At 34.9% G+C, this 14,061-nt stretch overlaps 1 protein-coding gene across 1 annotated transcript in view; it reads left to right on the forward strand.

Moving 5' to 3' along the window:
• The first annotated feature begins 1,806 nt into the window (after positions 1 to 1,806).
• LOC143223864 (tubulin-specific chaperone D-like) overlaps positions 1,807 to 14,061 on the forward strand; it is a 39,673-nt gene continuing 27,418 nt past the window's right edge. The window contains exons 1-2 of the mRNA XM_076452340.1: positions 1,807 to 1,927; positions 3,669 to 3,887. Coding sequence (XP_076308455.1) covers positions 1,807 to 1,927; positions 3,669 to 3,887 — 340 coding nt within the window. The remainder of the gene's footprint in view (positions 1,928 to 3,668; positions 3,888 to 14,061) is intronic.

Here is a 14,061-nt window from a genome sequence, read left to right on the forward strand (position 1 = left end):
AGTATGTGATGGGATCACAACTTCTGTTGTTGCAAAGTAAATGTACTCAGAGATTGAAGAATTGTACTGCATTTTCTTTTCTTGAGTTCATTTATCAAACAAAATTGTATTTTCGTAGTCAAAATCAAAAAGGAACAAAATAAACACTTCTAGAACAGATATCCAATATTTCCATCACCAGTTTGTTTACTTTGGTTTTTAAAACCACACAAGTTTTCAGTATTTCATGTTTTTGCAGCAATAATTGCTAATTTATATAAATATTTTTTTCTTATTGGTATGAATTTGATGAAGAAAGATGAGTATTTATCAAAATGTAAAGGTGCTGCTTTGAAATGGCTTTCAAAATAACCTTTTTTTTGCCATTATTCACTGCTTAGGGTAGTAACTCTAAAAAGCAATAAGCAAGGTAAGTATAACAAATGATAGACTCTACTTTTAACACAAACACTTAGCAAATACATCTGGTGGATTCATACTTTATCTCTCTCAAATTTTACAATATATGCTAATCCAAGCACTAGCAGCATGAATCAGTGATCTCAGTGTGTATGTATTTTGATGAAACAGTTAAGTACATCTGTTTTAGTTCTAAATAAATATTTATTCTCCAAAAGCATTAAACTTCTAACACAATACCTTGCCTCCATACACAGAACAGCTTGATTCCTCAAGCCATCTGCCTGTGAGATTTGTATGTCATTAGCCTTGAGGTAATTCTCATTTAAAAATCACATGTCTAATGTGAACTGCACTAGTTCATGATGACATCATCATGTAACAATAGGCTTCCACCAGTAGGAGAGGGTGACAAAACCTCTGTGTAGTAACTCTCCCTAAGCAGTTGTGCTCAGAATAATTTATTTCTTTTCCTCGGCATTGTCTTGAATGTACATGCTTTTAAAATATTAGTTAAGTACGTGAGACTTGCAGTAGTTTATTAAATTTGGATTTCAACCAAATTTAAATGTTTGTTTACAAAAAAAACAAGGAAGATCTCTTGGCCAAGAACTCCATCAAGAGAGTATTAACCTTTACTCTGGAATATTACTTTCTTTTCTTTGTGGTTCCTAAAAAAACTGACGATGCATCTGGTTATAGGCCTTTGTATCTGAACTACTTTCTTGTTGTCCTGCAATTATGAAGGGATTTTTTTTCTTCTCCAGTGCTCTCTTTTCACCTGGATGACCAAGGTTAACATATTGAACAATTTTTTTATAGCTTCTTAAATACCTTGTCCTCTAGATATTTCCTGTGTTTTATTTATCAGGATTATGCATTCTAGTGCCATGCTCTTTTCTTTTTTTTTCTTCTGGCATTGCATGTGCACATTATCTTTTTAATTGAATCATTTGGCACTTGCCCATTTTCTTGTTGACAAGAACCCCACTTTAAATAAAATGTATCTCAGAATGGCTGGTGTGGATATTAACACTTTTATTGATAAGGAGAGAACAATGTTTCAACTTTCCTTTGCCATTTTCAGGTTAGGAAAAAGAGAGTTTGCAAGTGACATTGTTCTCTCCTTATCAATAAAAGTATTCTTACCCATACTAGCTGTTTTGAGATACACTTGCCCACTTTGTTGATGAATTGTGACCTAATGACAAGGATGAATGACTTTTTCTTACCCCTTCTCCATAAGACTCATTCTCTTCTACTTATAATCTTCTGCAGGAACTGTTTGACTTTATATCTCTGAACTATAGCGTAACATTAGAAGAGCATTAATTTCAAATCAACATACGCAAACTTCTAACAGTTTATTGGGCATGCTCCAATTTCCTTCCTTTTCTCATGGATAAGATGGTCATAATCCACTCTAACAATTCCATTGTCATACTTTATTTCAACAATCAGAGGCACCTCTTCCAGGGCTCTTTGCTTCCATGTTTTGGACCTACTACTTTGGGGTCATTCCCATTGGGTAAGTTTCAAAAATGGTGGCAGTTTGACTCTCTCTCAACTAGACCAGATTCTACCAACTGTGAATGGTCTTTTCAGAATCAAGTTTTTTGTTGGATTTGCTCTTAGATGGGAATACATATCCTTGATACCTTTGCTACTTCTCTCAATACCAAACCTCCACTCTTATTGTTTACAGTTCCTTATTCTTCAGTTCTGGCAATCATCACTGTCAGCCATAACTTTGGCTTGTATGAGTGATTTTCTCTGATTTATCTGCTGTTATTTATGCTTCTTCTTCTACTACCTTGTTTCCCATCTCACTTTCTCCAGTCTCATAGATCTCTATCACCCAAAGGGTGTTGTCCCTTTTTCTTCTTATGTACAATTTGTTCAGTCTTATCACCTCTAGGACAGGACTCCCTGATCATGTAGTCTTCTTCTTATCCCATTCCTGTCATCCAACAACTTAATCTATCAGTGGAATTGAGATTTTCAACAGTAATTCATCCACCAATCACTTTCCAGGCCATCCTGTGATAGCCCACCTTTTAGTTATTTTTAAATTGTTATTTGATCATGGATTGTCAATTTCTATCATAGCTGGCTATTGGGCAGCTCTGTAAACTACATTTTTCCTTTCCCATTACCACCATGTGTTATATTCTTCTGTTATCACTACTTTGTGTTTGATCCTTCCTTATTTATCAACCACCTCATCCAACTCCTATAACTGACTTAGACCTTGATGCACTTTTACATGTTCTCACATGTGCTACATTTGAGCTGTTTTATGTCATATTTTTTCTGAAGACATACATCCTTCTCACTTGTGGTTACAGTCATTCAGAGATAAAAATGACATTGGTGCTTCCTAGATTCTCTTTATCTCTTATCTTCCTTTCTGTCTCTCATATCTATGCTCATTTGGACCCCAGTCTTTTGTATCTGGTTCAAGATGTGTTAGCTTGTATGAATGTCACCTTTTTGGCACCTCTCTTTGTTTAGGGATCTGTTACCTTCTACTCTTACTGAACAGGTTCACCAACTTTTTCCATTTGAATTTGATGCTTACAAGCTCTTTCACATATTGTTACATAAAAATCATTACCTGTCTCACTCTCTTGCATTTTATTTTTGTTGACCCTTAAACTAGATTCTTCACACTGGAATCTGTTTAATTTTTACCACCCCTTGAACAAAATCCTTCAGGCTGATTTGTGAAAGAATCTGCAAATTCAGCTCCCATTATTTTCATCATCTGGTTAATTTGTTTACTGCAGGATTTGAATCTCTCAAGTTGCTCTTATTTGATGAAACTATGTACAATTTTTGAAAATGGTAAGTACATTTTCTTTTTTCTGCACCCTTTTCCATCATATAGGATCCTGATATCTCAAAACCCATTCCTTTGGCTGTGGTTTTGCTAGATAGTAGATAGGGACAGTGGGAATCTAGAATCTCATTAATCAATTCATGAGTATCACTAATTAGATGATGAGACATTTGGCTACCTTAAGAAAGTCATAGTTATGCAGAGGAGTTACTGCATAAGGAGGTTTTGTCACCCTTCTGTTAGTGGAAAGAGATCATCATACACTAGTTTAGTTCAACTTAAACATATAATTTTTACGTGGGAGGTAGCTGAAAGCTAGTAGCATGTAAATCACATAAGCAGATATGTAAGGAAACAAAATATTCTGTGTGTGAAGGTGTCTATCAGAAATATGCTTTCAGGTAAGGAAAATGCTAACATTCTGTAGATGAGCATATTTTGTTGCATGTTCAAAAGTTCCCTTTTTCCTTTGAAATTACATTAGGTGCTGAACTTATCAGAGAGATTCAAAACATTCCAGCCATTCTGATGGAAAAAAAGTTGTTTCGTGGAATAGGTGGAGAATTGATGCGCCATGCTGTTTGTGTACTAATTGAAAAATCATCACTTGCTGCTCTTCCTTTTCATGAATGCTGGGACATAATTGGTAAGAGAGTTTCTATTAAGAGTTTAAATAGAGGTACACTGAATTTTGAAGATCATTTTGTAACACAACTATTTAAAAAATTTGTGATTTTTAGCCTATGCAATTTTCAGATGTTGATGTGTTTCCGTAAGATGGATGATTAATATAAATAAATACGTACAGATTTTTAAAATATAAACAAACAATTCATTATATGCATTGATTTATTAATGTCCTCCTGTAGCTCAACTGAAAATATATTTTACATAGTTAAACTTCAGTCTCATTTTGTTGCAGAGTTATTACATAGAAAATATGATCCTTGTCATTTGTCACATTCTCTCTTTCAGAAATTACCAATGATTCTCTGTGACATTTAATATTATTTTATTTATAACTTAACCAATAAAAACAACAAGTTTTAACAAATTGTGTATTATGTCATGTTGCTTTCCGTACAGAGAATTGTTTGTTTCACTTGCAGCTCAAAATTTATTCCCTTGGGAATCACTTCAACAAGCTTTTGAATCTTTAAGGGCTCTTATTGCATAGTTGTAAAACAGAAAAATTGTGATAGGAATGGAACATTGTCTATTTTTGCATGTTTTTGTTCTTTGGTGCACTGTTTAAGAGATAAAAAAAATTTTAAAAATAGTATCATTCTAATAAACAAAGTTAGAGTTAATGACATTGACAGTTGACAAAAAAAAAGGCCTAGTTAAGTACTTCTTGTTTCTAATGGGTATTCTTTATTATTATAAAAGTAACTTAAAATTGTAAAAATAGAAACATTAGGTAAAATAAATAATTATAATAAAAACAGTTGAAAAATCTTTTTAAATTTAAATTTAAAGTATAGGAATGGGTGCACTAAAGAGTGAGGATATCAGTGTAGGAAGAGGCATGATGTTATAAAAATGTTTCTGTACAACCTTGCAAGAGGTTATGTTCTACATTATGTCTGTGCTTTATTTTTTTCTGTTCTATATACAGTAAGCAAGGTGAATTAAGCTTGTCAAACTTAAGTTATGCTTATTGTACAATAACTAGAAGTTCCTGTGAATTGAATTATTGGAAGCCATTCACATGCTGTAAAGTCTGTTAATATGACACCAAAAGAATGGATAGTTATGTGGACCCATAACCTGTATATTTTTTTCTTTGCAACTTTTGTTCCCCCTTTTGCAATGAGCAGGCAACAGGATTGTGTACATTAGCTATATAAATAATTAAAATACAAAGTTAAGAAATACTAAGAGTTTTCTATACATCAGCATTATGGATTTGTTACTGTTTATACAAAAGTAGAAGAATTATAAACCCACTTACATAATTATACTTTATATAATATCATTAACACAGAAAAGTGATGTAGTTATAGACTGGATGTTGGACATGTTCCCTTGTGAGGTTGTATAAAGAAAGTTTTATTATACTATGGGAATTTCTATTTTGTTTCCCTCCTTTGTGGTAAAACTATTTCTACACTTTTGATTTTTTAAAATATTTCTTCCACTTCACGCACTTTTTTCATACAAAGTGACATGATCGTGGGCATTGTATCTCAGAATGGCTGGTATGGGTATTATCACTTTTATTGATAAGCAGAGAACAATGTTTTGATTTTCCTAGGTCATCTTCAGGTTAAGAAAAAGTTTGAATGTGACCGTTTATGGACGTTTTAGGGACGAGAGTATAAACAGGTACGAGATTGTAGGGAGCATTGCAGGTGGATGTGCATTTATTAATTAGTATAGGTCTAAAGGTTTCCTTTATATTGGTTTAATTTTGGTTTTAGTTTCTGTATAAGTAAGGCTTCTTTTATTTTGCATTTGTTTATATTTGTTTCCCTACTTAACATCTTGGTGTTTTTCTGTGGTTATGTTATGTTTATTTGATTTACAGTGTTCAAAAACACGTGAAGGTGTGTTTTTGTGTTCTTGAATCTAGTTTCCATTTTTCTGCTTGTTTGTCCATTATAGAAGTTGTAGCAGTTGTTACATTGTATTTTATAAATTATGTTGGTGTTGTGTTTGTCAGTATAGATTTTACATAACATGGACTTTAGTTTGGTATCTGGTTTTTGAATAAATTTGATGTTTGCTGGAATGTTGTGTTTTGTTATAAGTTTTTTTCTAAATGTTGGTTATTTTTTGCTGATGTTGGGAACATAAGGTTTACAGCAATGTAAAGTTTTGTAGTTTGTTGTATCTTGGGATTTATTGTTGTTGGTTTAGGTGTGTGCGTATATTTTTTTCCATGATTTTTTGAGGAAATTTGTTGATGTTGATGATGTGTTGTTTTATTTTATTGATTTGATCATTACTTTTATCGGGTGAGCATGGTTTTGTGGCTGTGTTTATTTGGTTTCTTAATATGTTGAGTTTTTGTTTTGTTTCATGTGCTGAGTCCCAGGGAATGTATAATCCAGTATGGGTGATTTCTTTGTGGATTTCTGTTCTGAATTGTGTATCAGTTCTAGTGATTTTGAGGTTAAGAAATGCTATTTGGCTAGTTTCTTTCTTGTTCACAGGTGAACTTAATGTTGTGGTGTATTGAGTTAACATGATTGATAAAAACTACATGTGTGTTTTGTAGATGTGAATCCAGCAATTGTATCATCAACATACCTGTACCAGTATAGTGGTTGGTGTAAGGCTGAATTGATCGCTTGTGATTCAATCTGTCATAAAAATGTTGGCTAGAACTGGTGACATGGGATTTGCCATACTTAGGCCATTTATTTCTAGGTAGTTTTGGTTACTGAATGTAAAGTTAGTTTTGGTGGTAGTGAATTCTATAAAAGTTGCTAATTAGTTACTGGGGATGTGTATCAATGGGTTGGGGTCTTGGATATAAAGTTCTAAAGCTATCTTGCAGGCTTCAGTCACTAAGACTTCTGTGAAGTGGGAGATTACATGAAAACTGGCCATTAAGGCTCTATCATTTAGTTGATTAAGAATATATTTAAAGTTGAAAGTCTTTGAAAAAGAAGCCAGCTGATGTTACGTATTTAGAAAATGCTCGCACTCTATATTTTACAGAAGTTGTAGTTAAATGATTCGTAGGTTGGCATCATGAGTCTAATGGACATTCAGGTTTGTGAGGTTTGGGGGTGCTGTATAGTTGTGTTGTGCATGAGTCGGTCTTTCGTAGTTAAGAATAAATGTTTTCTGAGATTGTGTTGTTTTTTCATTTGTAGTAGTATTTTATTTAACTGGTTTTCATGTGTATTTGTTGAATTTGTGTTTAGTAGTTTAAATGCATTTGTATCTGACAAGATGTTCATTTTTTGTGTGTGTAAATAATGGTGTATGTGTTATGTGGATTCTCTTCACTTATAATGTGTCTACATATTGTGAGTGTGTACTTACACTTGTCAACATGATTGTTGACACTTATACTATGCAATTTTTTTGGATGATTTAGTGTGAATTGTAGTTGTGTGCATATACCAAGGGTTGATTATTTGATTAACTACTTCATGCTAACACTAACATGTTGCTCCTGTGCTATTTTCCTGTTTAATGCACTTATAAGTATAGTAAGTCTGTTTGTTGCACAGCTGAAAGTGGTAAACAATGTTAGACAGTCATTGAGATTGAGAAATTTGTGATGTTATTAATTTTTTTTTTTATCTGCTCACTTCCTCAAGTCGTTCTATAACTTGTGACTATGTATATGATTTATTTGTCACCTGAGAGTGTCTCAGATATTTTTCAAGATTCATTATGTTGTTGTTAAAGGGGTGTATGAATAAAGAGTTTGTATTGCATGTATTGTGTACCAACTTATTCTCACCATATGTACTATTGTACTTATGATAATAAGAATTTTTCATGAAGTGTGCTTGCAAACAACACAAGAGAAGCTTGTGCAATGTGGAATTCAATAAATTGATGTACAATATTTTTCATGGGGATATAAATTAGATACAGTTAAAGGGCAATAAAGCAATAAAATTTATATTCATATTACAGTTTAAGTCATTGTAGAAAGAAATAAGGTTAGATTTTTTTTCTCTCTTTTCATTCTTCTATTTGTGTGTATGGTTACATGGTTGGGCAAATTGGCCAATCTTGTGTAACGTTTTACTGAAAAAAGTGTTTTGAAATTTGAGATTTTTTCGATAAAGAAGATTATTTTTTATCTTAACATGATAATCACTTTGCACCTTGTATATTTGTTGAGAAATTTTTAATGAAAATATTTTATTAAAAATTCTGATTTTTATCTACAGATTACTCATAATACTTACTGAAAACTTGTGAAATTATGAGAAGATACACAAAACATATAAATTATATTATGGAAATTATGAAGGTCAATTTAAGGTTGTAAACTCGGCTGGTTTGACTGAGCCAGTAGCAAGAGAGTTAATCAAACTGTAAGATTTTGAGACTCGTGTTCCAGAATGTATGATGTGATATCTTTGACAAGAATCTTCCCAATCATCATTAACCCAATCTTTAAAAAAATATATTAAAAAAAACATTATCATTATTTTACATGAATTCAGTTTCTTGGATCTTATTAAATATGATTTCTCATAGTTGCAGTATATTCTGGCAAATCAGTGGAATATACCATCTGAACCACCTTCTTCTCTCCCCCTTGGTGTGGGTTCCTACATGTGGTGAGGGGACCTCCCAGAGAAAGTTCTGTTTTTCCAGTTTACCTTCTCTAGGATCGAAACATCCACCCATGTGTTTGCCTTGTATGATGACCCATGAAGGAAAGGAAGGGATCCTGGTGGTTGAGGGTTCCAATCCTAACACACCACTTTGGCCTTGAATTCCTGTAGATGGGCAGTCTTGGGGTGGCTCCCTAGGGTCAACCAAGTATCAATGTTGGATGACCTGCCCAATTGACTCAGGGCAGGATCATTGGTCTGTGGCTCTGCCAGGATCTTGACCTTGAAGATGCTGGACCCCATTCATCATCAGGGACTGCAACTCTGCACAGAACCTCCTCTACACCTTCACCGTTTGCAACTGTCTTTACTGTATGCTTCAGAACTTCAATCTTTACCACAGCACCCCACCTGGAGTTGTGTTATCTTTCGTCAGTGGGCCATGCATCTTCAGAATAGACGATTTGCTATTGCTCCTTTTGGCCTTCGTATCCAGGCACAGTTGGATGAATTGGTTCTGTCCTTGGATAACATTGCTATATCCACTGGTTAGCCCATCCCACCGTGGCATATTACAATCTCCAAATTTGACCTTTGTTTTAAGTCATTTGAGGAAAGCAGATACTCCCAATTGGAAGTACTATCTTTTATTTGCTGAACATCTTTCGAACCATTCTTTCATTCCCATTTATACAGATGGTTCAAAATCAGGTGACTCTGTGAGCTCTGCCATGGTTTGTTGTGGTCCAGTGGTTGTGCACAGAATCCCCTGTGCTGTTTCTGTGTTCATTGCTGAACTGTATGCCATTTCTCTTTCCCTGGATCACATAGAAGCTAAGCACTACTTGAATTGCACGATTTATACTGACTGGCCCTGGAATTGCTTCATGTTGTCCTCTCTGACATTCAAAATCAACTGGCCCATTTCTCATTAACATGCACTTCTATCCAGTTTCTCTGGATACCAGGCCATGTTAGTATTTGTGGGAGTGAACTCGCTGACACAGTAGCTAAGCCTGTCTGCTCTGCTATCACTGCTGTCTGTTCAATACATGACTATGGTCCTGTATTCAAGGCTTAGCTCCGTGCCATTTGGCAGTTGATTTGGAATGAGCAACTTGAGTGAGCATTTCCAAATAAAACCCTCTATTGGACTTTGGCTGTCTTGTTTCAGTAAGGATTGGAAGGAGGAAGTTGTCCTAACTAGACTAGGCATTGGTCACAATTTTTTAACTTATCATTTTCTTTTATCTGGAATTGATGCATGAATGAGTTGTCTGTGTGACACTCAGGTCATGATAAGCCACATTTTACTGTTTTGCCATGGTGCAGACTTTCAACAATGACACCATTTTAGACAGTTTTCTTCCAAGATTTATCCCTAACATTGGCAGTGTCACCATTGCCAATGACACCGTCTGTCTTACAAACGTTTTTAGTTTTTTAAAGGCTATTGACCTTTCTAATGCTATTCAAGTTTTTAATTCATAAATTAGACCTTTTCTTTTAATATGATTAGTTGTTACAACTAGTTAGATATGAAATTAGAAAATTGCTGTAATGTCAAATAACGCGAAACCAGGAGTGGAAAGGCCAACTTCAGGTGACTAACACTGATGTTTGAACTTACCCATTAGTCATCCTGGTGAGTTATGATAAAATTATGCATCAGAAAGTCCTTTAAAACCTGTATTACTGTTGTAAATTACATATAAAAACTGTATTTAACATTATTTAAGTTTTTAATTAAAAAATTAAACTTTGTTTTGTTTTACCTTGATTCCATTTTACAAATTTTAATAATTTTACTTTACTTTTAACTTTTTACCAGATGTTTGGCACAGATAGCCTAGTTACTTTGTGCCATAAAACACCAAACCAACCAACCAACCAATTCTTCTCTTATTTTTCCCTTTCTCTTCACTTCTCACAGTCCTTTTACTGAACCCTGTTGTGTTGGGTCACAGGCCAAAGGCCATGTCATTGCATTTGTTGATTTGCATTCAAAATTTCATTGAACTACCCTTTCGTGAATTTATGTCAATATGTTTGATATCAAGTTGTAGATTATAATTCAAATTTTAGTATTATATTAGGTTGTTCAAAAAATAATGGCAGAGTATAAATTTTAATTGTAAAAAGAAACAAGAAAATTAAAAAGCAACTTTATTAATCAAAACAGGAACCTGGTGAATCGATACACTCTTCCTAATGAGAAACAAGATTATTTAAGCCATGATGATAAAACTAAAGTACTAAAGTCATTCTCTGCTTCTCCTCTGTTGTTGAATCTTTTGCTCTGTAAAAAGTTGTTCAAATGGTTGAATAAAAGTGTTAGTTGGTGGGCAACAGGTCTTGGGAGTAAGGAGGATGAGACAGTGTTTCATCGCTCATTTCAATGAGCTTCTGCAGCGTCATTTGAGCAAGGTGTGGCCGACCATTATCATAAAGTAAGATTGGTCCTTTTCAGTTGACTAATGTTGTATTTTATCATGCCTACAGGCCTACAAATTGTGTGTTTGTTCTTGTGATTCTTCTGTTCTTACCAATCAAATTACATAATTAGACCTAGATGTAGGCTTTTTCAGTAGCCGAAATGTACATCTTTAATATAGGTGTGCTTCTAAGCTTTTTGATCTAAGTGATAGTTCGTAAGTATCAGTCAGTAGGCCTAAGTATACATACAAGGCTTGCAAGCACTATCACAGAATCTACCTACGTCTTGTACGTAGTGTAAGATTAAGTAAAATTTTCATCACAACAGATTGAACAGAGCATGAAATTCGAAAATATTACTCCCAAGTGAAAACTCCTGTGATCTAGATCTGGCAGGCCATTTGTAACTTGTAGCTGCATCAATCTTACGTATATATTGTGCGGTTTTCCTACTCCATTTGTTCTTATGCATGTCTCGCAGATTTTATTGTTGAATGCCTTACTCTCCTGAGCTGCTGAAGTCGCAGATCATAGTGTATGTTTAGTGTACAGTTAACGACAGGTTCAGGCTGCTCGGATCCAGATGCGCCCTACATCAACCTCCTCCACTTCCTTTAGTCTGAGCCTTGATTTTACAACAGGGCTCATCATACCTGTGTTTGTGGCCCTCATTAATCCATGAAATTTCAGAATATCACTGCCCTCTAATAAAGTGCTGGTGCTTTATGGAAAAAGAACAATATATTCTTTTATCATAGATATTAAAAATATTGTATTTTCTTGTATAATTAGAATGCAAAAGGAGTGATTTCAATGGCCTGAAGCCTCTACTCATTGTATTGCTAGTTTTTGTTTAGGTGTTTTTATTAAAAAGATGTGCTTTTAGACATTATATCACAACGTGTTTGCCTTTTGATGAGCTTTAACAGGAATATAATATATTTGTGATTGTTTAAGTATTTTTCGAGAAACTTGCAATTACTTGTGTTGTAACTAGCACGCATTATTGTTCCAGCGATGCCCAGACGGTCAGTCGGCTCGGTAGTCACTGTGAGGTTTGCACGTTCAACTTAAATACATTGTACAGTTCAGCCCTACTTCCATTCAATCTTTGTTCATTGTATGTTACAGTTTTTTAATAAAGACTGTATTTTAGCCTGTTGAGTCATCTGGGGAACAGATTCCAATTACAACAAGCAAGTGTCTGAAACTTTCCAATATTAGACAGTTCTGGAAGCCAGTTACTAGTATTACAAGTGACAATGCAGATGCAGATAATCCAACAACCTCAAGCAAAGGAATAGAAACTGCCATACAGAGGAAATACCATGTTCATCAGAGGACAAGTCTAAAAATGCTTGTGCAACTATTGCACATCATGAACCACCAGATAGTTGTGAAACAAGTTTGTGCAGTAACGAAAAATCTGACACTCCACAGATACAGTGTGGAAAGCCATATCATCCAGACGCACAACTAATATCATGACAGAAAGCAAAATCTTAAAAAACTTCCAGGGCAAGTTGTTTGATGAGTTCCCACGACTGCACTTCGACAATGAGACTCAAAAAGTCATATGCTTTCATTGTGTCAAGGCATAAAATAGAGGCCTTTTCACAGGGAAATTGGAGAGGCCAGTGGAGTATACCTTCATATCCACTGGTTTTTGCAACTGGAAAAAGGCAAAACAGAAATTCAACAAACACCAATCCTCCTCTCGGCACAGTTAAGTTGATTAATTTATTCTTACCTTGTGTGCGGTGAAGAAAAACAATAGTTTCTGACCACCCCTGGTTATTTTTCGTTCACCTTTGGGGAACGAAATTATAAATTAACCTAAATACCTATCAAGTATTTCCTTCCTTCCTTCCTACTTCCATTCTGTTCTATCTTCGTTTGTTGTACGTAAGAGTTTTTCAATAAAGACTGTATGTTCCTGTTGAGTCATCTGGGAAACAGATTCCAATTATAACAAGCAAGCATCTGAAACTTTTCGATATTAGACAGTTCTGCAAGCCAGTTACTAGTACTACAAGTGACAGTGCAGATGCAGATAATCCAACAACCTCAAGCAAAGGAATAGAAAGTTGCCATATAGGGAAATACCATGTTCATCAGAGGACGAGTCTGAAAATGCTTGTGCAACTATTGCACATCATGAACCACCAGATAGTTGTGAAACAAGTTTGTGCAGTAACGAAAAATCTGACACTCCACAGATACAGTGTGGAAAGCCATATCATCCAGATGCACAACTAATACCATGACAGAAAGCAAAATCTCAAAATATCAACTTCCAGGGCAAGTGGTTTGATGAGTTACCATGGCTGCACTTCGACAATCAGACTCAAAAAGTCATATGCTTTCATTGTGCCAATGCGGAAAATAGAGGCCTTTTTATAGGGAAATTGGAGAGGCCAGTGGAGTATACCTTCATATCCACGGTTTTGCAATTGGAAAAGGCAAAACAGAAATTCAACGAACACCAATCCTCCTCTCAGCACAGATTTGCTATATCTCCAGAAGGTTCACTTGATGTAACTCCAGTGACTGTCCAGTTACATGATGGAAAAAAGGAGCAGCAAGAAGAATGCAAAAGAAGTCTAGCCAAAATATTCAGAAGTTAACATTTCTTACTGCGTCAAAGTTTAGCATTACGTGGACGTACTGATACGGAGGAGAACGTCCTGCAGTTAATGAAGCTCCTGGAAGAGGAAGATCCTGAGTTGATGGCCTACTTGTCAAAGAAAACCACATTCACATCACCCCAGGCTCAGAATGAAATAATGGAGATGTTCAGCCATGAAATACTGAGGAACATAGCACACGAAGTGCAGCAAAGTAAAATCTTTGGTTGATGGTACTCAAGATGTTACAGGTGCCAAACAGGGAGCAATATGTTGTACGATACGTAGATGAGAACCTTGACATCCATGAGACATTTCTTGGTTTGTACAGAGTTTCCAATACAACTGGTAAAACAATATCCTCGACTATACTTGATGTACTGACGAGACTCAATTTACCACTGTCAGGATTAAGAGCACAAACTTATGATGGAGCCGCTAACATGAGTGGTGCATACAGTGGATGCTAGGCAAAAATAAAAGAGAAGTAACTGTCAAC

The sequence above is a fragment of the Tachypleus tridentatus genome, chromosome 8, assembly GCF_004210375.1.
Source record: "Tachypleus tridentatus isolate NWPU-2018 chromosome 8, ASM421037v1, whole genome shotgun sequence".
NCBI classification, from domain to species: domain Eukaryota; kingdom Metazoa; phylum Arthropoda; class Merostomata; order Xiphosura; family Limulidae; genus Tachypleus; species Tachypleus tridentatus.